This window comes from Pleurodeles waltl, chromosome 4_2 (assembly GCF_031143425.1).
Source record: "Pleurodeles waltl isolate 20211129_DDA chromosome 4_2, aPleWal1.hap1.20221129, whole genome shotgun sequence".
Lineage (NCBI taxonomy): Eukaryota > Metazoa > Chordata > Amphibia > Caudata > Salamandridae > Pleurodeles > Pleurodeles waltl.
In genome coordinates, this window is record NC_090443.1 from 16641101 (window position 1) to 16664301 (window position 23201).

The window sequence follows — 23201 nt, forward strand, 5'->3', positions numbered from 1 at the left end:
GCAGACCCGCAGGTAACACACAGATATGTTTAATATGTATGTATAACAACGCAGTGAGATTTGTATTATCATACAAATCTATGCTATTCGGATTATTTACAGATCTCTGCGACAGAAGCTGTACAGACAGAGCTATGGTACTAGGAATGCGTGCTGTGTGGCGTGCGCACAGATCTCTGCAGTGGTAGCACTAATTCCCGAAGCCCCATCATCGGGTTCGAATCTGTAACCTTCAAATCACACAGATAAAGAAGTAAACTCTCGGGACTTCTTTCAGAGATTGCGCCACACATGCTGATTGCTACATCAAGATAAATAATTCACTGCGCTATTCTACTGTGATGTTGACCGCCATTTAATTGTGGTAGCAATCTATTAGAAATATACAAGATTAAAAAAATGAACGCAGATTTTAAAAGTTATTTTTTTTTAATTTGTGAGTTTTGCAAGAATTGTTTTTCATTTTCCGTCTCGTGGCGCCATCTGGTGACTTACACGCGCCGATTAAACACAAACGTTTAGATTTACACCGACCTATGCTCCTTCCTTCTTACAGAATTCATAGTCACACTAATGTCGCCATCAAGTGGCTAGACGATGTCTTGCTCGCAGCCTCATCCATACGTTCTCAACTGGTGCAACCCTGGGAGGTAAGCGTCTGGATGAACTGAGCCAAGTCTATGCATTCAGGCATCACCTGAAGCGATCCGCACTGCGGGGACACCACCTCGATCCATGTTTTACTGCCAATCAAGTATGTCATCCTATGGAAAAGCATCAACATTAGAGGACATTTTATTGTTGTAATTAGTTAAAACCATAACAATATACTGCAATTGCTAAAAACATAATTATAAATATTTCATTAATTGAAGGAATGTATAAAGTGAATTTTCTGGTGCCTTCATCGACCTTTTCTCTAGTTTCATTTTTTCACAGCGGTAATTTAGTCAGTCCTTATTTGTCAGAATCTAAGCACAGATTAACAGCTTCTTATAGGGACGCCATATTTGATGAATTCTGGCTTCAAGTTGTACTTCTGAATGTCGACACCAACGATATTGACATATATGAATATCGAGGGTCAAAATACTGAAAGTTAAGTGAATATAGGGAAGTATTGACTTACTGTTCCTAACTCTTTATCTAGGCACCTTGGAGATGCATGTATCTAATCCACCGTACATAGGTACATATAGGAAGAGTTAGATGTAGAACACCTATCTAGGTTTACTTGTTCAGCATTATTTTCTATATTTTGCCCTCGATATTCTGTCCCACCGATATTGTAGGTTTGATACTCAGGGTGCATACCATCACAAACAATAACTCCTCTCATGATCCATAAATTTACAAAGGCATACATTGTGAGATAAGGTTTCTTGCTTTTGAATGCACAACCGACATTTGCCATCTGAGGGTAGACGTTTTCTCCACTGCCCTCTTAATTCCCAAATTTGTGTTTGGAGAAAGGTCAGACAGTATTATTTTTGTCTTGTGAATGTCCAATTGGATTTTCTAAATATCCCTATATCTTTAATAGGCACTACGAAGAAGACACGGTGCGACGTTTTTTCTTGGCAAATTCTAAATAATCTGCCGCCTGGATGTGCTACTGATCTGATTTTTCAATGAAAACAATACATTTCATGCGTTTATACATGCTATGCCAGGCCTCTTGTAGTTCTAAACGATCGTTCGTACTTTGCTAATACTTTGACCACGGTTTGCCCGCACCCTCCTTTCCCTGATTAATATAACTCAGATTAGTTTATTTAAAGTGTTTCTTTGGCTGCAACTTCTTTACTTATTTTGAAGCACAAGTTTAAGATGGATGTCATGTTTGCTAAAATCGGTGTTTCTAAGTCAAACTCCAAGCGAATATGCTCTTGGCTGGTTGACCTGTGGATTTTAATTTTTTTATGCCATGCTATGACCTAAGTAACAGGCAAACGGTCTCGCCCCACAATGTGGACATAATGGCGTGCATGCTGGGAATTATTTATCTAAATTTGGGTGGGAGCGTGAAGCGATGACCATAGGATGGTGAGTGTAAGTGTACGGCACCATGTCCATCACAAGGCAGAGGGCTGAGGAAGGTGAGGCCTGGTCCTTCTTGGCTCCCCCATCACCCCTCTACCTCAGTGTTGCTATTGAAACCCGGTTCTGATGATCCAGTGGGGAAGGGGAGGTTAGGGGGAGAAACATAACATAAAAAGGAGATGGGTACAAGTTTATAATATGGATTTTTTTCATCTTGGCTTCAGAGTGATGTCATAGACAACGGGAACTTCGATCTCATTGTCTGTTTGATGCCATTCAAAATTCCTAAGTAAAAAACGTTCCAGTTAAATCACGATACATCAATCATTTTCTATGTTTTCTCACATTATCAAACTGTGCTCTCATAATAACATGGAACTTCATGTTTGCACTGTAGTAATACGTGAGTGAGTGCCTATTAGCAAACTTATTCCAAATAGTGTGTTATTTGGCCTCGTTATTTTACTGGCATGGCATAAATATAATAACACTGAATCAGGTACAATAGTGGATTGGAACATGTTTTTTTAATTGCAATTTTTATATAGTGCAAACTATGCCCAAGGGCTTTTGATCGCTTTATAAGGGCACCAGTTCCTTGAGTATTTAGGCTTGTGGAGATTAAGTGATATGCCCGGAACCACAGGAGTTGAGCCGACGCCAGGACTGGAACCTGGTTCCCCAGTTTAAAAGTCAGCAGCCATTACCGTAAGGCCACATCCTCTCCCCCTCTCCAGCAGGCACCTTTCAGTGAGCGAGCAGAGCATAATTTGAGCCGATGCTTGCAGGTGGGGCACACCAGCACTTATACTGGGTACTAGCACTTGTTTTTTCTCATCACACTTTTAGCTAGAGCAAAAGAGAGAAAAAGGGGAATGGAAAGATGAGAGAAGGCGACAAAGTACAAAAACAGGGATGAAAAAGAACCTGCAAAAGTGAGATAAAAATTGTAGGGAATATCTTGTCGTGGGTAAAAGAGGTATGATGTCGAATCCAAACTACAAAGCTTTGGATTTCGGCATCTCTGATGTTTAGTACTGCCGATCACAGACTTAAGCGCAAAACTTTGGGCACAGATACTCATTCTTTTACAAATTAATTATAGTAAAGCAGTAGTTTGTTTTTGAAAAACAAAAAACCTAATGGCCTTGACACCATAGGAGTTTTCTCCAAACATGTTGGGGTCATTTTATTTTGCCCTTTTTGGGCTTTCCATGGTGATCTCAAACAGAAAAATCGTATGTCAGAATGTCTTCCCTGAACATGGCAGAAGGTATGAGGTACTTGTACTAATGGCTCAATGTCTGTGGGACCGTCAGTCTCAGGTTTCCACTGGCTGACTCAGAGGATGCTCCACTGACGGAAACATGACCGACTGCCCAACTCTAAGTAGAGTGGACAGTATGAGAGTAAGGAGGTCAGGTTATTCCACCACATTTGTGGCTGAGCACCCTGTCTGTCAAACTCTAAATACGGCCCCTTTTTTAATAAACATTTATTAGTAATTACATAAATATACTTATGCCATGTCACTAAAGATAAAGGTGAAAGTTTACTAATGAACACACACTGGTACTTTATCACTACAGTACAAAAGTTAAATTCTATGTTATTAATTTAGAACAGCATAATTAACATGAAAAATAATTTAGTGCCTCAGAGATTGCATGTTACGGTCACTGCACATAGGAAAGTAACTGGGACATCTTCTAAAGGCTTATTTCATTACATTTTATTTCACCACAGGGATAAAACTCCTTGTAATCTGGCTCTCTTTAATGCATTTGTTTAGAACATCTAGACCATGGCATGTTCCTAATAAGCAGTTCCACAGATAACACTATGGTTTTTATTATCTATCTATCTATCTATCTATCTATCTATCTATCTATCTATCTATCTATCTATCTATCTATCTATCTATCTATCTATCTATCTATCTATCTATCTATCTATCTTATCTGTCTATCTCTGTATACATCCACGTTCAGGTAGGAATGGTTTACTGATGCAATGTGTCGTGCCCTTCATGTCCTATTACACTTTGGGTAGATATGCACGAAGTTTAATGTGACATGAAGGGCAGGATATCCGGCAATCATTGCTTGCTTGTTGAGCCTGTACATCCACCAACCCAATACATTGTACCAGTGGCTGGGGGGCTTTCAGCAAAGGACGAATGCTTTGGCAATGCACCTCTTGTCCCTTGCGGAACTGAGAGTTAGCGGGAAGCAACAGGAACAGTTTCCCTCTAAAGTGAATGGCTGGTGGAGCTCTCTCATTCTTTTTTTTTTTTTAACCTCGCAAGCTTTCCAGTGTTTTAATAAAAATCAGTGAAGTTGCAAGGCAGCCGGCTTTGCAATTTAGCACACCTCTAGACAGCACCACAAGAGGTATTGTAAGAATTAGGTTAGTACAGAAAGGTGGGTGTGCACCAAAGTCACTGGCAAAATAGACAAAGAAGGGAAGATGAAAAGGGAAAAACCAGAGGCGGTCATTAATACATGTAAGAGGGACAAAACAGCCACTAGTCATTAAAAACACAATATTGTGGAATCGAAGTACATATATCCTAGGTTTACTTTTTGAACCTATGTTTTTTTGAAGAATGGATGCTTCTCCCTATGGGACATTAACAAACTAATATCTGATCAGTATCTCTGTTTTCAGGCTTAGTAATAAACCCATTTTAAAGTAAAAATGATATCTTTTGTAAAAACTCTGTACTCGTGGACCTGTGTAAGGGCCTTAAACTTGCAAGTCATGTAGAGAACGGAGTCAAATTTTAAGCAGGACGGACACAACCTTTCAATCTTCCGGGGCATTTAATTGAGAGACTTTTAGTTGGGTAATAATGGCATCAAGTACTTAAGTGTCGAAAGACAAAGAAGTTACTCACCCTCAATATTTTTTTTTCTGATGGATACTCTGTCTTCCCACATATTAATCTAAATCAATTTTGTAAGACAGCAACACACTTAAAACATCCCATTATCAAAATTGTTTAAAGCAGATAACATAATAATTACATCATGAACACTGCAAATGTAATTTTTTATTGGACTCTTCTTCAACAGATTCCTCATGTGGGAATTTCTTCAAGTGTCACACTGGATTTTAACATTTTCGAATACTCTTAGGTAGGAATGAGAGCCACGTTATCTGCAGACCTGAAAAGGTGTCACTGCCCAGAATAAAGCATTGTGTCCATAAAGACCCTACTCCTGACCCCTCTTAAACATAATGTTTTAGCAGCTGTAAAATATAAACGTGTTCTAGTGCCTCTTCGAAGTTGAATTGTTGACTCTATTCTCCATCTATACATATCAAGTGATTCCATGGAAGTCCTTGCAGTCTAACAGCATCAACAGGATTTCCATATTGGAACCAGCTAAAGTGCAGCCTCAAAGTCCATACCAGAGTGCTGACAGGCCGAAATGAAGAACTTCCCTTCAGTTGTTGAGACAGGAGATCCTCCCTATACGGCAGGTGCGAGCGGGCAGAGGGGACTGCAAATGCTCAGTTCCAGATCTAAGAGGATCGTCTCGGCTTATCAGGAGTTATGGCAACTCAGATTGAACTGAAATTCCTAATCACCCTAAACATCAGCTCCCAGAGATCCTTTCAGGGGAAGCTCACTGGAGTAAAAAAAGTTTCATTTGTGAATCGGCGTCCTGGGTAAAAGGTCCACATGAGGTAACTACCAAAAGGCAAATGACTAATCCTCAATCTCCTGTGTTCTGTCCTGCTTCACTTTAGGGGACAAGACTGAATCAACAACTCAAACAGCCAGGTGCTCTTAATACTCAATATTTCTTTATCTTTCTTTGCAGAATGTGGCCACACGGGGCAGGAGCTACCCCGGCATGATGCCTAGTTCCAGCTTGACCCCAGCTACTGTACTCCTTGCAGGAAGCGGTGTCAATTTTCTTGAGGAGATTTCTGACTACCCCTGTGTAATAAAACTCTTTTGATACAAACATGAAACGAGAAAAAGAAGACTAATATGAAAAAATAAACTTTTGCTAGAAACAGATGAATAGGATTTAACCCCTTAGCTGCTGGGCCTTTCCCCCCCCAGTGCTGAGCCCTTTTTTGGCTATTTGGGGTAGTTCGCGCTTAGGGCTTCATAACTTTTTGTCCACATAAGCTAACCACGCCAAATTTGCGTCCTTTTTTTCCAACATCCTAGGGATTCTAATGGTACCCAGAGTTGGTGGTTTCCCCTGGAGGAGACCAAGAAAATAGCCAAAATACAGTGAAAATTTTGTTTTTTCCAAAAAAATGGGAAAAAAGGGCTGCCGAAGGCGGCTTGTGGTTTTTTCCCTGAAAATGCCATCAACCAAGGGTTTCTGGTGCTGAAATCACTATCTTCCCACCTTTCAGGAACGGGCAGACTTGAATCAGAAAACCGAATTTTTCAACACAAATTTGGCATTTTACTGGGACATACCCCATTTCTACTATATTTGGTGCTTTCAGCCTCCTTCCAGTTAGTGACAGGAATGGGTGTGAAACCAATGCTGGATCCCGGAATGCTAAACATTTCTGAAAACTAGACAAAATTCTGAATTCAGCAAGGGGTCATTTGTGTAGATCCTACAAGGTTTTCCTACAGAAAATAACAGCTGAAATAAAAAAATATTGAAATTGAGCTGAAAACAACAGCCATTTTTCTTTATGTTTTACTCTGTAACTTTTTCCTGCGATGTCAGATTTCTGAAAGCAATATACCGTTTTGTCTGCTGGACTCTTCTGGTTGCGGGGATATAAAGGGCTTGTAGGTTCATCAAGAACCCTAGGTACCCAGAGCCAATAAATAAGCTGCACCCTGCAGTTGGTTTTCATTCTATACTGGGTATACAGCAATTCATTTGCTGAAATATGAAGAGTGAAAAAGAGGTATCAAGAAAACCTTTGCATTTCCAAAATGGGATCAAGATAAGGTTTTGAGGAGCAGTGGTTATTTGCACATCGCTGAATTCCGAGGTGCCCATACTAGCATGTGAATTGCAGGGCATTTCTCAAATAGACGTCTTTTTTACACACTCTCTTATATTTGGAAGGAAAAAATGTAGAGAAAGATAAGGGGCAATAACACTTGTTTTGCTATTCTGTGTTCCCCCAAGTCTCCCGATAAAAATGATACCTCACTTGTGTGGGTAGGCCTAGTGCCCGCGACAGGAAATGCCCCAAAACACAACATGGACACATCCTATTTTTTTTATAGAAAACACAGCTGTTTTTTCCAAAGTGCCTACCTGTAGATTTTGGCCTCTAGCTCAGCCGGCACCTAGGGAAACCTACCAAACCTGTGCATTTCTGAAAACTAGAGACCTAGGGGAATCCAAGGAGGGGTGACTTGCGGGGCTTGGACCAGGTTCTGTTACCCAGAATCCTTTGCAAACCTCAAAAAGTGGCTAAAAAAACAAGTTTTCCTCACATTTCGGTGACAGAAAGTTCTGGAATCTGAGAGGAGCCACAAATTTCCTTCCACCCGGCGTTCCCCCAAGTCTCCCGATAAAAATGATACCTCACTTGTGTGGGTAGGCCTAGCGCCCGCGACAGGAAACGCCCCAAAGCGCAACGTGGACACATCAACATTTTTGGAAGAAAACAGAGGTGTTTTTTGAGAAGTGCCTACCTGTAGATTTTGGCCTGTAGCTCAGCCGGCACCTAGGGAAACCTACCAAACCTGTGCATTTCTGAAAACTAGAGACCTAGGGCAATCCAAGGAGGGGTGACTCGCGGGGCTCGGACCAGGTTCTGTTACCCAGAATCCTTTGCAAACCTCAAAAAGTGGCTAAAATAACAAGTTTTCCTCAGATTTCGGTGACAGAAAGTTCTGGAATCTGAGAGGAGCCACAAATTTCCTTCCACCCGGCGTTCCCCCAAGTCTCCCGATAAAAATGATACCTCACTTGTGTGGGTAGGCCTAGCGCCCGCGACAGGAAACGCCCCAAAGCGCAACGTGGACACATCAAAATATTTGGAAGAAAACAGAGGTGTTTTTTGAGAAGTGCCTACCTGTAGATTTTGGCCTCTAGCTCAGCCGGCACCTAGGGAAACCTACCAAACCTGTGCATTTCTGAAAACTAGAGACCTAGGGCAATCCAAGGAGGGGTGACTCGCGGGGCTCGGACCAGGTTCTGTTACCCAGAATCCTTTGCAAACCTCAAAAAGTGGCTAAAAAAACAAGTTTTCCTCAGATTTCGGTGACAGAAAGTTCTGGAATCTGAGAGGAGCCACAAATTTCCTTCCACCCGGCGTTCCCCCAAGTCTCCCGATAAAAATGATACCTCACTTGTGTGGGTAGGCCTAGCGCCCGCGACAGGAAACGCCCCAAAGCGCAACGTGGACACATCAAAATTTTTGGAAGAAAACAGAGGTGTTTTTTGAGAAGTGCCTACCTGTAGATTTTGGCCTCTAGCTCAGCCGGCACCTAGGGAAACCTACCAAACCTGTGCATTTCTGAAAACTAGAGACCTAGGGCAATCCAAGGAGGGGTAACTCGCGGGGCTCGGACCAGGTTCTGTTACCCAGAATCCTTTGCAAACCTCAAAAAGTGGCTAAAAAAACAAGTTTTCCTCAGATTTCGGTGACAGAAAGTTCTGGAATCTGAGAGGAGCCACAAATTTCCTTCCACCCGGCGTTCCCCCAAGTCTCCCGATAAAAATGATACCTCACTTGTGTGGGTAGGCCTAGCGCCCGCGACAGGAAACGCCCCAAAGCGCAACGTGGACACATCAAAATTTTTGGAAGAAAACAGAGGTGTTTTTTGAGAAGTGCCTACCTGTAGATTTTGGCCTGTAGCTCAGCCGGCACCTAGGGAAACCTACCAAACCTGTGCATTTCTGAAAACTAGAGACCTAGGGCAATCCAAGGAGGGGTGACTCGCGGGGCTCGGACCAGGTTCTGTTACCCAGAATCCTTTGCAAACCTCAAAAAGTGGCTAAAAAAACAAGTTTTCCTCAGATTTCGGTGACAGAAAGTTCTGGAATCTGAGAGGAGCCACAAATTTCCTTCCACCCGGCATTCCCCCAAGTCTCCCGATAAAAATGATACCTCACTTGTGTGGGTAGGCCTAGCGCCCGCGACAGGAAACGCCCCAAAGCGCAACGTGGACACATCAAAATTTTTGGAAGAAAACAGAGGTGTTTTTTGAGAAGTGCCTACCTGTAGATTTTGGCCTCTAGCTCAGCCGGCACCTATGGAAACCTACCAAACCTGTGCATTTCTGAAAACTAGAGACCTAGGGCAATACAAGGAGGGGTGACTCGCGGGGCTCGGACCAGGTTCTGTTACCCACAATCCTTTGCAAACCTCAAAAAGTGGCTAAAAAAACAAGTTTTCCTCACATTTCGGTGACAGAAAGTTCTGGAATCTGAGAGGAGCCACAAATTTCCTTCCACCCGGCGTTCCCCTAAGTCTCCCGATAAAAATGATACCTCACTTGTGTGGGTAGGCCTAGCGCCCGCGACAGGAAATGCCCCAAAACAGAGCGTGGACACATCACATTTTTTCATAGAAAACAGTGCCTACCTGTGGATTTTGGCCTCTAGCTCAGCCGGCACCTGGGGAAACCTAGCAAACCAGCACATTTTTGTAAACTAGAAACCCAGGGGAATCCAAGATGAGGTGACTTGTGGGGCTCGGACCAGGTTCTGTTACCCAGAATCCTTTGCAAACCTCAAAATGTGGCTAAAATACCACGTTTTCCACACATTTCGGTGACAGAAAGTTCTGGAATCTGAGGGGAGCCACAAATTTCCTTCCACCCAGCGTTCCCCCAAGTCTCCCGATAAATATGATACCTCACTTGTGTGGTTAGGCCTGGTGCCTGCGACAGGAATAGATCACACAACGGTCAATGTTGGTCCTTACGTGAGGCAGCTGTTGACCCTGGGGTGATCCATTCCTGACACAGGCACTAGGTGTAGGCACTCAAGTGGGGTAGTGTTTTTATCAGGACAGGTGAGGAGTCACTGGGTGGTAGGAATGTTGTGGATCCCAGCATATTCCTGTAGTTTGTGTGACAGAAATGCGAGAAAAATAGAGTTTTTTCTCAACATTTCAGCTTTGCAGGGTATTCTAGGTAAGAAAACTTTGGGGAATCCACACAAGTCACACCTCTGTGGACTCCCCCGAATGTCTAGTTTCCAGAAATGTTTGGGTTTAGTGTGTTTCTCTATATGGTCGCCGAATCCAGGACCAAAAACACAGGTGCCTGCCTTACAAAACCAGTTTGTTTTGCCATAGACAATTTTGATGTCTCCACAATATGATTTGGGTGGTGGAATTTGGGGCTGAACTAAATTGGTGAGCTCCCAAGAGAGCACTCTCTCTCTGCTTGCCGCCGCATTCACCTGCTCTCTGGGTTGGCCTAACCCACTATTACCCAGTTGCACGAACAGCTTGCGAAGGGACAGCAGGACTGTCCTCATCACCTCTCTCATAATGTACTGGAAGAGGAGTTTTCGAATGGGACTCCTCTGACTGAAAAATCACTCCCAGAGTCTGCGCCATTGTCCTATCCCTCAGATGCTGTCTCAGTATCTGATGTCTCAGTCTCTGATCCTATGTCAGAGCGGTCCTCTATAACCCGAGTGCAGGCAGCAGTCATCCATCAAGATGCCATCTCTGCTATTGGCTAAACTGTTGCTCTAAAACACTAGCCTACGTAGACAGTCACAAAATCGATGGTGTGTGTGAGATACGTGCAACAGTAGAGGCCACCTTACCTGCGCTTCTTCCCTCAATCAGCACGTACTTTCAAGACACTCAAAAAACACCTTGTCACATACCATTCGTCACAATCTTTAGCACCTCCTGCGCCCAGTCCAACAATCATTATTGGTGCTCCCACTCCCTCCTCCTCGGATTCCCTCATTACCACCCAGCAAAAGTGCCCTTCATCTCTCCATAGACTTTACTAATGTACTCAGCTATTTACATAAAATACAGATGTGCTCTTTGCAGTAGGCATATAAACCTTCTGCGCTTCTTTATGGCACTAAAACTGCCACTAGACAAGTCGGACCCTTTTCCCCCCAGGGAAACCACACACATATTGAAAAAAGTGATGTATATATGACAGCCAACCACCTGAAACTCAACTCAAGCAAAACCGAAATAATCCTCTTTGGCCCTCACCAAAAAAACCTGGGACCCCCCATGGTGGCCCACCACGCTAGGCCCTGCACCCACCCCCGCCAACTACGCACGCAACCTCAGCATCATCCTAGACTCCTCCCTCTCTATGACCCAACAAATCAACGCTCTTACCTCCTCATGCTTCAACAAACTCCGTATACTGAAAAACATTAAAATGGATCCCCACAGAGACCAGAAAAACTGTCACTCACGCACTCATCAGCAGCAGGCTTGATTACAGAAACGCCCTCTACGCCGGCACCACTCTAAAACTCAAGTGCAAACTACACGCATCCAGAACTCAGCAGCACGACTCATCCTCGACCTCCACCGACACGAACACATCTCTCCACACCTCAAATCCCTCCACTGGCTCCCCATTGACAAAAGGATCACCTTCAAGATCCTCATCCTCACACACAAATCACTCCACAACACAGGCCCTGCCTACCTCAACGAGAGTCACCTTCCACACCCCCACACGAAACGTCCGTTCAGCTGACCTCTCTCTCGCCTCTGACCCCCGCATCAAACACACCACCACCGGGGGCAGATCCTTCTCCTACATTGCACCCAAAACATGGAACGCACTCACAACCCACATTCGCAAGACCCAAAACCTACTTCTTTTCAGGAACGGCCTCAAAACCTGGCTTTTTGAACAGTGAACCTCCTAGCCCCTTTCCCTCCCCCCCGTCCCGCCCCCAGCGCCTTGAGACCCTCACAGGTGAGTAGCGTGCTTTATAAATCTCTTTGATACAGATCTACCTATATATATATATATATAAATATATATCTACATAGATATATCTATAGATATATCCATGTACCTAGATATATCTATCTACATAGATATATATATATAGATATATACATATATTTTTTTTTAGTTGTTGTATGGTTTCCTTGGGGGCCAAAATGGCCCCCAGGGAAACCCTACAACATCTAAAAAAAAAATTGCCCCCACAGGGGGTCACCCTGCCCACGGGCGACCCCCTGTCATTTCATTATTTATTTTATTTTATTTTTTTTTTGAAAAAAAAAAAAAATCCCCTGGGGGGGGGGGGGGCGCGATCGCGCCCCCCCCCCTCCCCAGGGGGCACCTACCTTTTTATTTTTTTAGGAAAATTATCCGGGGGGGGGGCGGCCCGTTTTCCGGGGGGGGGGCTGCCCCCCAAAAGTGAAATCCCTGGTGTCTAGTGGGGTTTCCTGGCCCCCGATCGCAGCTGTGCTGCGATCGGGGCCAGGAAACCGTTTCAGAAGGCCTCATAAGAAAGGGGAGACTCTCCCCTTTCTTACGAGGCCTTCTGAAACTGTTTCTGGCCCCCGATCGCAGCACAGCTGCGATCGGGGGCCAGAAACAGTTTCAGAAGGCCTCGTAAGAAAGGGGAGAGTCTCCCCTTTCTTACGAGGCCTTTTCAAAATGTTTCCTGACCCCCCCGATCGCAGCTGTGCTGCGATCGGGGGAGCCAGAAAACCTGAAAGTGTTTCCTGGCCCCCGATCGCAGCACAGCTGCGACCGGGGGCCAGGAAACACTTTCAGGAAGGCCTCGTAAGAAAGGGGAGACTCTCCCCTTTCTTACGAAGCCTTCCCGAACGTGAAAAAGGCCGTTTTCCCCATGAAAGCAGGAAGCGGCCGCAAGGCTGCTTCCTGCTTTCATGGGGAAAACACCTTTGCAACGTCAGCGCGCCTCGCGGCGCGCTGACGTCACAAAGGGGCGGGTGGGGGGCGGGGGGAGACACGGTAGCTTCCGTGTCTCCCGGGGGGGGGAAAAAAATAAAAAATAAATCCTCGGGTGCGACGCACCCGAGGATTTATTAATGCCCTTCCTGGTGTCGGCCACTGGTCGTGACCCGCACCAGGGAGGGTGTGTGGGCGTCGGCCAGTGGCTGACGCCCGCATTTAAGAGGTTAAGGTGGAGAGCGGGCTAGAGCTGTTCATTGAGTTTTGTGGTGTTGGAGATGCTGGACTGGGTGTCTCAAAGGTTCTTGTCCTCTGACACTGCTCCCCCTGCCTGCTGTAGCTGGACCATCATCTGGTTCTTTGTGTGTTAACACAACCTCTTCCTCTTTACTCTGGGTTTAGGCAAGACTGCAGGTGTGATGTATGCCTTGAACTGATATATGTTTCTGGTGATCTGGCGCCCTGCACTTTGAGTTGCAACCATGGTCTTTTGATTGGCAGGCACTTGAAGTATAGTCTCAATGTTTACGGGATCTGATGTGTTCATTCTCTTAACGCACAAGTACCCACTCACCCTCCTGAATGTACACCTCTTTGGTCTTTCTTCTTTGGGCCAATTGGTCTTTATCTCTTCTTTAATATCTCAATTGCAGCTCCTCCAGGTGCTTGTCAACAAATTGTAATTATTTCCCGTGCCTACCTGGGGTCTCTCTTCCTCTACTTTCTAATGCATTGCCTGTGTAACTTTAGCAACAGGTGCTTATGCTCTAGGCTAATATAAGAGCAGCGGCCCACTGTGCTGTTAAACTCTGTGATGTGCTTTGATAGGCCCAGATGACTTGTCTGTGGGGTTTTGGAAAAGGGTGTTTTGTAGTTGTGACTTCTGTATGGTTTTCTTCAGGGTTGACATGAAACTATTTGCCTCTGGCAGTAGAGGTGTTACATTCTGTGTCAAAACTCCACTTGTGCTGGAAGTTTCTTGAATTCTTGGCCACTGAATGATGGAACATCGCCTTTCTTGACCAATTCTTGGATGCCCTATGCACTGATGGCAGTTGCTTGTGGTGGTTTCAATCAAGAGACTGTGACCCGCAAACAGGTTGGTCCTTGCGATAACTTCGAGTGTGTTAATCAAGCTGCAATTCTTGTTAGGTTATTCATCTTGGTTAGCTTAATGTCCAATCCCTATGTTTTCGATGAATGTGACATTTTTCTAACGGCATTCATTTAGGGGTTTCTAACTGCAATATAATTTTTTTTTTAAACTATTGATGCCAGTGTTTCTGTATCCATAGGCTTGTGATTTACTAAGCATATATACTAAACATATTCACTGGACGAGGAAACTTTACCAAATAATTTCCTTATCATTGAAGTTGCCCCTTCACCTTTGACCGTTTTTATCCTTTTTAAAAATTGTATTTGCCCACCATGTTTTACATAAATCTAATGTATGCAATTTACTTTACAGTGGAAACCAGTTTCCCTAATACTTACCTGTCCTATCCTCTCTGTTTCTGTACCTATCTTTATTGCCTCCCTGGTATATTAGTTCCAAGACTTTTGTCTTCCATTTTTTACCAATTTTTTAAACAACATTGAGTTTCTCACTTTCAAAGGACAAGCCACCTTTACATTACAGTAGGATTTCCTCATGTCGCCATTGAAAACGTATTTATTCAGGCCTAACTGTAAGCACCTGGTAATAAGAACGATGTTTCTATGAACGTAGGATTTCTAGTTTCTGGCATATTCGTCAATGTATCCTGAGGAGTATTACATTGCCAAGTTCAATCCCCTATAAGACTGTCAGTGTTGCCATATTTTGGTACATTTAGTAGGGCAGCCTCTGCCTTCAAAGACTTGCTGCTCAGCCATAATGCACTAGTCTATGTCCTCTTTCCATGTAGCCATTTGTGCCATTGGGGGGCATTTTGTGGGCAATATTTCTTTCATAAACCCCAGGGTGATTCAAGTACTTCATTGGCCCTTTTTTTACCAATCGTATCACATCATTCAGATACGCTGTTGTGTCTTGAGGATTTGTTAGTAACCATGAGTCCCTGTTTCCTTCATGTTTCAAATCTGTGCGCTGTTGTTCGAGTGCTGCTGGTATGAAAGTCCTCTGAATACTTAACAGTATGCCACACCACACGGAGCAATGAAGTGTAGCTATGCTTAAATGCCAATATTTATTTGCTGCAAATGTCTGGGCTAATAAAGGTTGGTGCAGGGGCGTCTCTCCCCTGGCTAAGAATCAGCAGCAGGAGGTGGGATGAGGAGAAAGTGCACTAAGTGCGCATGTGTGTTTAGCCGGGCTGGAGAAACTGCACAGGCCTAAAGGTTGTCTCTGAGTGTCAGTCCGAGACGCTCAGACCAATCCTGGTGCTGCTTTCATGTTAGCATGTAAGCAGCACAGGAGTGCTGGGGAGCCTCTTCTGGTGTCCCAGTGAATGCTAGGACACTAGAACAGGAAAGGATTGACAAGCCAGGAAGCAAGAGATGGCGACGGAAACAGTACGTATTTTTTAAAATTATTATTTGTCTCCATCCCCCCTCTGTTGTCCCCTCCAGCTCTCCCCTTGATATTTGTGGTGGCCACCGCTGGTTGGGTGTCATTTGTGTGCTGCTAACATTGTGTTGGCAGGATGCGTGATAGCTCTTGCATGATGGAATCTTCCACAGACATCTCAGATATTAGCTAAAGTACAGATGTAGGACCCACTTGTTCCATTACGAAGCTTAAACATTCCAAAGCTTTGCGCATTCCCTTGTCTAATAAGATGTGTCTAAAGCATTTGAATTTTCTCACATTTCCTGAGTGGCGTGTGAGGTAGAAATCTTGCCACACTCGACATATCCGTTTCAGGGCTTTGACACGTTACAGTTCTTGTAAGGCTCAGTGAGCATATTGTCACTGCAGTTGAAGACATTCATAATTGGCCTGATTAGTTTCCTGTTGCCCACCAGGAATATCTTTAGAGTTGACAAGATCCCAAAATTGAGTCACTTGAGTCTTTGCAATCATAGACATGTCATAAACGTCACCATGTATCATAGTATCTATTCGTTTGTCTCTATATGTTCAACAGAGCATGGGCACCCTAGATTGGAAGTGGCCTAGCACGATGCACTGTATCCCTTGCCCAGTCCCTTTCCAAGTCTGCCTCCTTGTTTCAACTTAATTCCTAATCTCTGTTCGCTCGCAGAGGAAGAGATGTTCAGTGGACTGAGGAGAGGTCATTAGATATTCCACTCCCTTCATATGACAAGACACCCAGGTGCAACTCACTTCCAGGTGTAGATTATGCTAGTCTCCCCAGTACTTCAATAGAAGCACTGAGAACATGGGCTTTTAGGTAGAGGCTTTTTAGTGTTAACATAGCACAAATAGTGAAGACAAATGACAGAAAGTTCTGGAATTTCCTAGAAAATAGCATCTGTGATGTGCTGAAAGATACTGTCAATGTAGTTGAGGACTTTATGAAGCAAAGGAGTATCATAAGCTGTCACTTCATGCAGTGAGGACGTCATGGCTCCGTTGATTAAAGTGTTCTAGTGCCACCTGGTGCCAACTGCGAATATTGGAAATGTTTAAAACCTAGTCAACTGTTCCTAGATGAAGAAGACGTATCCACAAGGAAAACCAGTTTGTAGTAGGCACTGTATAAAAGGTAATTGTTAGACCTAGATCAGGGTGTGACAGGGCAGTCAGGGGCTACTGGGCCCCAATCGTAGTTGTTGAGGTTGTTTCCTTTTGGTATCCTGTGGTCAATCCTAATATGGGTTTGCAAACTGGGCCAAGTACCAACCTTTCCATACTTGACATTTACGGGAGCGAGGGCCACCATTCACAGGCTTCTTAGGTGTATAGTGTGACGGGCAAGAGCTCAGACTGCAAGAGCCAACGAACCGATCCAGTAATATAACGCTCAGATCAGTGCTTATTGTTTATGGAAAAAGAAAACCTTTTAATCTAACAGCACAAATAAATACTACTCAATCTGATGAGAAAATTATACACTGTTATCATAAATTGGATTCTAAAAGTTATGTGCTACATCTTCCTAGAATATGTTCATCTCCAGACTCAGATGCAGAAGTCTCAAATGTAAGCCTTTTAGCAAATAGTCTCAAATGGACTCACCTCAGTCTCTCATCCCAGAGTGGAGGCTAAACCACAAGGTTTACCTGCTGGTGATTCATGGCAGTTCGGGCTGTGTCGTGGATGCAGGTTAGATTTTGACCACCATCCCAGCAATGACTTTTCTTTTGTTTGGCTGCAGCAACTGCCTCGTTTTGGAAAGGATTCATGAGATGGACTCAGTGAGGCAAAATTACGCATCAGTTCCCATCTTCGGCAGCAGCTGCTACAGATAGGCTCTCAGCAGTGGCAATTGTGACACCCAGGCTGGATCTTTCATGGTGATTTGGAGTAGCTGTGGGCTCCAAGCTGATCATGGGGCTGAGCTTCAGTGCCAATGTGGCTTTTCCTCTCCACGTCAGGAGTGGCAGCATCAGTCTCTCAAGTCCACAACATCCTACCTAGCGACATGGGAATACATGTTCTGGTACAATCATGATACAGCTCACTCCTGACGGGGACACCTCACAGGAGGAGCTATGCTTGGCTCGCTCTCTTTGGTCTTCAGCTTCTCTGGATGCTGTACAGTCCAAGAAAATGCTGGGTTTCTCCTACACAGCCTCTCCTCTTGCAGCCAGGCATGCTCCTTGCATCTATCAAAAAGTAGACTAGGCTGTTTAGGCAGCTCGTCCAGCAGATAGGGTTGATGTCAGGCGATGGCCCCTCACTGCTAGAAGACTGTCTGTCAGATAGACGCAAGTCATAGTTTGAGTGCTCTGTGGAGATTGTCATTCCTTGGATAGGAAAAGCTTGGGACCAGAACTAAGTGGGTGAGGTGCATCCCGCTGTTATTTATGTTTTTCTGAGAGTGGATGTGGATCCACTGTTATAGGCTTGAAAAATGGTTTGGGTTGATTTTTTTTAATGTGATTTCAAGACTGCTCTTAGACACAGGCTTTGTGCAACTTGATGACTCAAACAGCAACTAATAATTAGGTTGTCTCCAGGCAGGATTACCCAAAACATGGCCACAATGAACTGTGAGTTCTCCACACCTGGCTGTCATTAGTCTTGCTTGAGCAGTATTCAGAGACAGGCAAAAATGCAAGGGTTGCTTAGAAAATTCCTCACCTTGAACAACAGAAGTAACTGTTCCACTCTTCACCCCCACAATCTACCAAATGGCATTGTTCAGGAAAAACAAATCACAATAACGTTTGTTAGGAAGGACCTAATAGAATTTCTAATGACGCCTTGTCTCCAATCTCCTCATTGTCAGTGTTTGGGTCTTCACTCGCCAGTCATAGGTATGCAGGCACAGGGATGCAGGAATTTCCATCTTTTACAATTCTAAACCAAAGGCCTCCAGAATTAATCTCACTGGTCCCGTTACTCAAAATCACACAACACACAGAGTCCTAGTACAATTAATTTGACATTTCCTACGGACCTACACACCCCTACTCAAACATGCACTTGATATCCAAATGGGATGTCAGTGCAAGGTTCTGGATTTCACATCACAGTGGAACTTTAAGAAGAGGGATTAGTAGACTGCATTCTCACAGACACAGGAAAAAATTCTGGTCACAAAAACAGGTTACCCTTCTACCACCACTTTGTGACACACACAGGGCACGGACAGTAGTACAGTGCAATTTATAGGGACGCACTTGGTGTGCTCCGCCAGGTCACTGAACAGCTCCCGAGCTTGCCTTGTCAGATGCAAGCCTAGGCATCTGTGCACACGTTAAAGTAGTGTGACACTGTGGGCAAAAAAAGTCACAATAGGACACCAGTTTCACTTAGATTTGGGCACTTAAAGCAGGAACACACACCCGTTTACCATGCAGGAAAATGCATCCTCATTATCTTCAATTAACCAGCAGCATAATGTTAAATAAATATCAACTATAGGATGGTGTTGGGAGTGCTGCCTTTGACGGGGCTGTTGTGAGAGATCCACCTGGATATTATGCGCACACATGACTGTCCTTACATATCGGACTCTGCTATCACATAGGGGTGGGCGTGAAACACTCTACTGTGGATACTCACTCAGTCCTAAGATCCCACAGGTCGGTGCTACTCCCCCAGATCAGATATTTACTGCCAACGGCGAACTTCAGGGAGTCTCTGCAGGCCCGGTGACTAATGAAACGCCGTGTACTTCCCTGTGGTACGAGGTCAGACCCTGGAGAGAAAAGTCAGATTCAGTTAGGAGAACATCTAGGGTTAAAGAACTGGAACACCCGGTAGAGTGGGGGTAATCATTTCCATGCCCTACAATAGAGGAACTCCGGATTCATGCTAGATCTTCGGGATATCCACACAGTTATAAACATCATTAATGTAAATGGTGCTCATTTACATAGCCACTGGTTATTATGTTGATAGGGCAATGGTCTGGCATCACCTGGACCTGAGTTGGAAACTCTTTCCCAAAAACTTGAATGAAGCTTGTGGCATATGTAGCACTCAGGAAGGCTACATCTCAATACCTTTAATATTTTCAATAACCCTAGGCAGGGAGTGACGTTTACAGCACTGGGAAATGGCAACGCCCTTATAGCTTGCCAAAATGTAGCCATCAAAAGGAGTGTCCACTGGATGAAGCTGAGTGGAGAGTTCAAGAGGGAATAACTCTGCTCATCAATAAACTTTATTTTGTACCGAGCTTGAGAGTGCCCCTTTCGGGAGCCGGTATGACTGGATCCCTAAAGAAACGGGTAATCCTTGTCCTTTTCTCCAGTGATAGGATATCCCACTGCAAGAGGGACATACTCCACTGCATTTCTGGCTGTGGGGATAGGGTGAGGGGGTGTAGGCTTGCAGTAAACGAAAGGACATGCCAAGGCGTTCTGCAGACAGATAACCCACTTCACTATGCACACGAAGCTGGTTACTGTCTGCAGAGAGTGAAACATTGTGCTGCACTCTCTTTGGAAAGCAAAGGTTCTGCACAGGACTGTAAATGGAGTGAGATGCCCCAGTGTACTCTGTGCAAGAACTGACAGAGCACTGCAATCTCTGTAGAGAGTGCATAGCCCTCTGCAGTCTGTGTCTAGAGCTGGCTATTCACTGGGCTTTGGGCAGAGAGAATGAGAGAGAGAAAAAATATTCCAGTACAATGTTTATAGAGCGAGGGAGGATATTTCAATGAACTTTGTACGGAAGCACAGAGAGAGAGAGAGAGAGAGAGAGAGAGGGAGAAAAATCAATCAAGCGTGAGAGAGATGGGGAGACGGGAAGAGAGAGACGGAGAGAGGGTGAAAGATTATTCTGCAACAAATTTGCCATCTTCCTCTGACAAAAAAAGAGGTAGGATTTCTCAGGTTTCAAACAGCTAATTTGCATAAAGATGAAATCACAGGAAATGACATCAGTCATTTAACCTGCTCATGATATCACACTAAATGACCCAATAAGATGTGGCGTATATCGGATTGCAACAGAATAAATACTTTGATACAAAGCAAGTCGCTGTAGGGTGGGGTGGCTATGCTACACTGATTGAGATAACTTCCTGAGTCTCACAGACACATGGCAGCAGATGAGGGCTGACGGCACTACAACTACTCATTCTTTATTCACCTACTGTATGTGGTCTCCAGGTTTGCCTTTCTTTTCCAGTACTGTTCGCCCTGTGTGCCTCAAGGCACCAAGGGTGAGATCGTCAGCCTGCTAATTGCTCTCAGATGCTTCATGCTCCCTAGTTTCACCCATCCTCTCTTCAGTATTTCAGTACTATTGTTATCAGCTTGTGCATTTGAGGGTAAAGCTCAGGGAGAGAAAGACTGAGGGGCATATTTATACTCTGTTTGCGCCGGAATTGCGTTGTTTTTTTTTACGCAATTCCGACGCAAAACTAACTCCATATTTATACTTTGGCGTTAGACGCGTCTAGCGCCAAAGTCCATGGAGTTTGCGTCATTTTTTAGCGTGGACACCTACTTTGCGTTAATGAGATGCAAGGTAGGCGTTCCCGTCTAAAAAATTGACTCCGAGGCATGTGCGCCGTATTTACACTCCCGGGCAAAATTCACGCCCGGTAGTGGGCGGGTCAAAAAAAATGACGTACGGCCGCTTTTGCGCCGTTTTTTAGCGCCTGGACAAGGCAGGCGTTAAGGGACCTGTGGGCTCGGAAGGAGCCCAGAGGTGCCCTCCCATGCCCCCAGGGACACCCCCTGTCACCCTTGCCCACCCCAGGAGGACACCCAAGGCTGGAGGGACCCATCCCAGGGACATTAAGGTAAGTTCCGGTAAGTACTTTTTTTTTTTTGTGGCATAGGGGGGCCTGATTTGTGCCCCCCTACATGCCACTATGCCCAATGACCATGCCCAGGGGACAGAAGTCCCCTGGGCATGGCCATTGGGCAAGAGGGCATGACTCCTGTCTTTGCTAAGACAGGAGTCATTTCTATGGGGGTTGGGAGTCGAAAAAAATGGCGCAAATCGGGTTGAGGCGAAAAATTTGCCTCAGCCTGACTGGCCCCATTTTTTGGCGCCCAAGCTCCATATCCCCCTACGCCGGCGCTGCCTGGTGTACGTCGTTTTTTTCCACGCACACCAGGCAGCGCCGGCAGCTAACGCCGGCTAACGTCATTGATTAAATACGGCGCCCGCATGGCGTTAGCCGGCGCTAATTTTTTTGACGCAAAACTGCGTTAGCGCAGTTTTGCGTCAAAAAGTATAAATATGGCCCTTAATTAGGAGAAAGGAGAAAAGAGGTCAGGGGAGAAAGCAAGAATAGGAGAGAGTAGATGACAGGAGGAAGAGAGCAAATAGAAGATAATAAGAAAAGAGGGAGAATGCAAAAATGAGGTGCAAAAATGTGGCAGGGAAAAGAGAAATTGAGAGATGACTTCACAGGATAGGAAGCGAGCTAGGAAACTGTAGGCTGAAGAAGAAGGAGATGGGGAGAGACAAGGGGGAGTGGAAATCAAGAAGATGGAAACAGAAACAAAGAGAAGGGAAGGACATTAGTACGAAGGAAGAATCAATAAAAGGAAGAGTGCGGGGAAAAGGAGGTGAGAAATGAAAGGCACAAAAGGCGAGTTTGACAAGAGAGTAATAAAGGTTATAAGAGGAAGGAGAAAGCAAAAGTCAAAGCAATTTTTATTCGCTCAAACACAGACCATAAAAGATCAAAATAGTTAAAAATTCATAAAACAGTAATACATTGCATCATAGCTGCCTATGTACAGTAACAAATCAAGAAGGTCTAGCTCAAGTAAATCCACATGGATATCCTAGTAACTTTGTACACTAAAGTAAAACATATCATAACATCCATTCATAATCTAAAGTGTCTTGTGCTTGTACAGAACAAAATACCGACATTATATCACATGACAGATAACAATAAAATAAATATTATTCCCCCACTAGATTCTTCAAACGTCCGGCAGCTGAAATACATTAATAGACCACCAGACACATGTATTCTGACTGTAAAATCTGTAAATAGAATAGGGCAGGCCTGCATCTTCTAGTATTTAAACATCTTAGCAAGGGGATTCAAAATTATTTCCTTGCTACAGAATAGATTTTGCAAAAGAAAAGGAAATGCAACTTTGTCTGTCTGGAATTGAGTCACAAGGACAAGAATCAAGTAGGGGGTCACAGTACACACTGGTGGGATGGGAAAACCAGAAAATGGGCTGCACCAAACCTGAATCTACTCAAGAGGAATCCTGAGAGTGGGTAAATGGTAACAGCAGGCAGGGTTCCATAAAATCTGTAGTAACAAGAGGGAGATACTCACCCTCTTCTTTTTCAACTTCAGACTCTCTTTTTTATTTTTACATATGGCTAAAATATCCTGTTTTAGCTGCCGTTTTGAGATAGTGGCAATTCGCTGTAGATTCTGAAAATAGTCCAGTCTACCTAAAGCATCAAGCTGTTTATGTATCTAAACCGAACAATTATATGTACATTATCAAGGAGCAAGCAATCATTAATTATGTTCTGATTAAGATGGGTTTCTTCCTTAGCCTAAATTGCTCTCCAAAACATTTTGATACGATCTTCCAGAGTAAACATGTCATATTGCAAAGGAAATAAGGAGGCTGTTGAGGAATGCAAAAGCCTAGTCCAAAAAGGTTTTCAGTGACCTGTAGGGTGGCGACATCATGATCTACCCATACCCTGGCTCTATACATGACTGTTGACTGAACCCATATTGCACATAAAAAAAGCACCCCCTTTCTGCCATCCAAAGCTCAAGCTGATCAA

The 23201-nt window shown here is 44.3% G+C and overlaps 1 protein-coding gene across 1 annotated transcript in view; it reads right to left on the reverse strand.

Annotated features, from left to right (window-relative positions):
- Positions 1-410: 410 nt before the first annotated feature.
- LOC138293808 (venom factor-like) overlaps positions 411-23201 on the reverse strand; it is a 473276-nt gene continuing 450485 nt past the window's right edge. The window contains exons 40-41 of the mRNA XM_069233135.1: positions 19023-19158; positions 411-764 (exon numbers count right to left, since the gene is read on the reverse strand). Of these exons, the coding sequence (XP_069089236.1) occupies positions 629-764; positions 19023-19158 (272 nt within the window). The 3' untranslated portion in view covers positions 411-628. The remainder of the gene's footprint in view (positions 765-19022; positions 19159-23201) is intronic.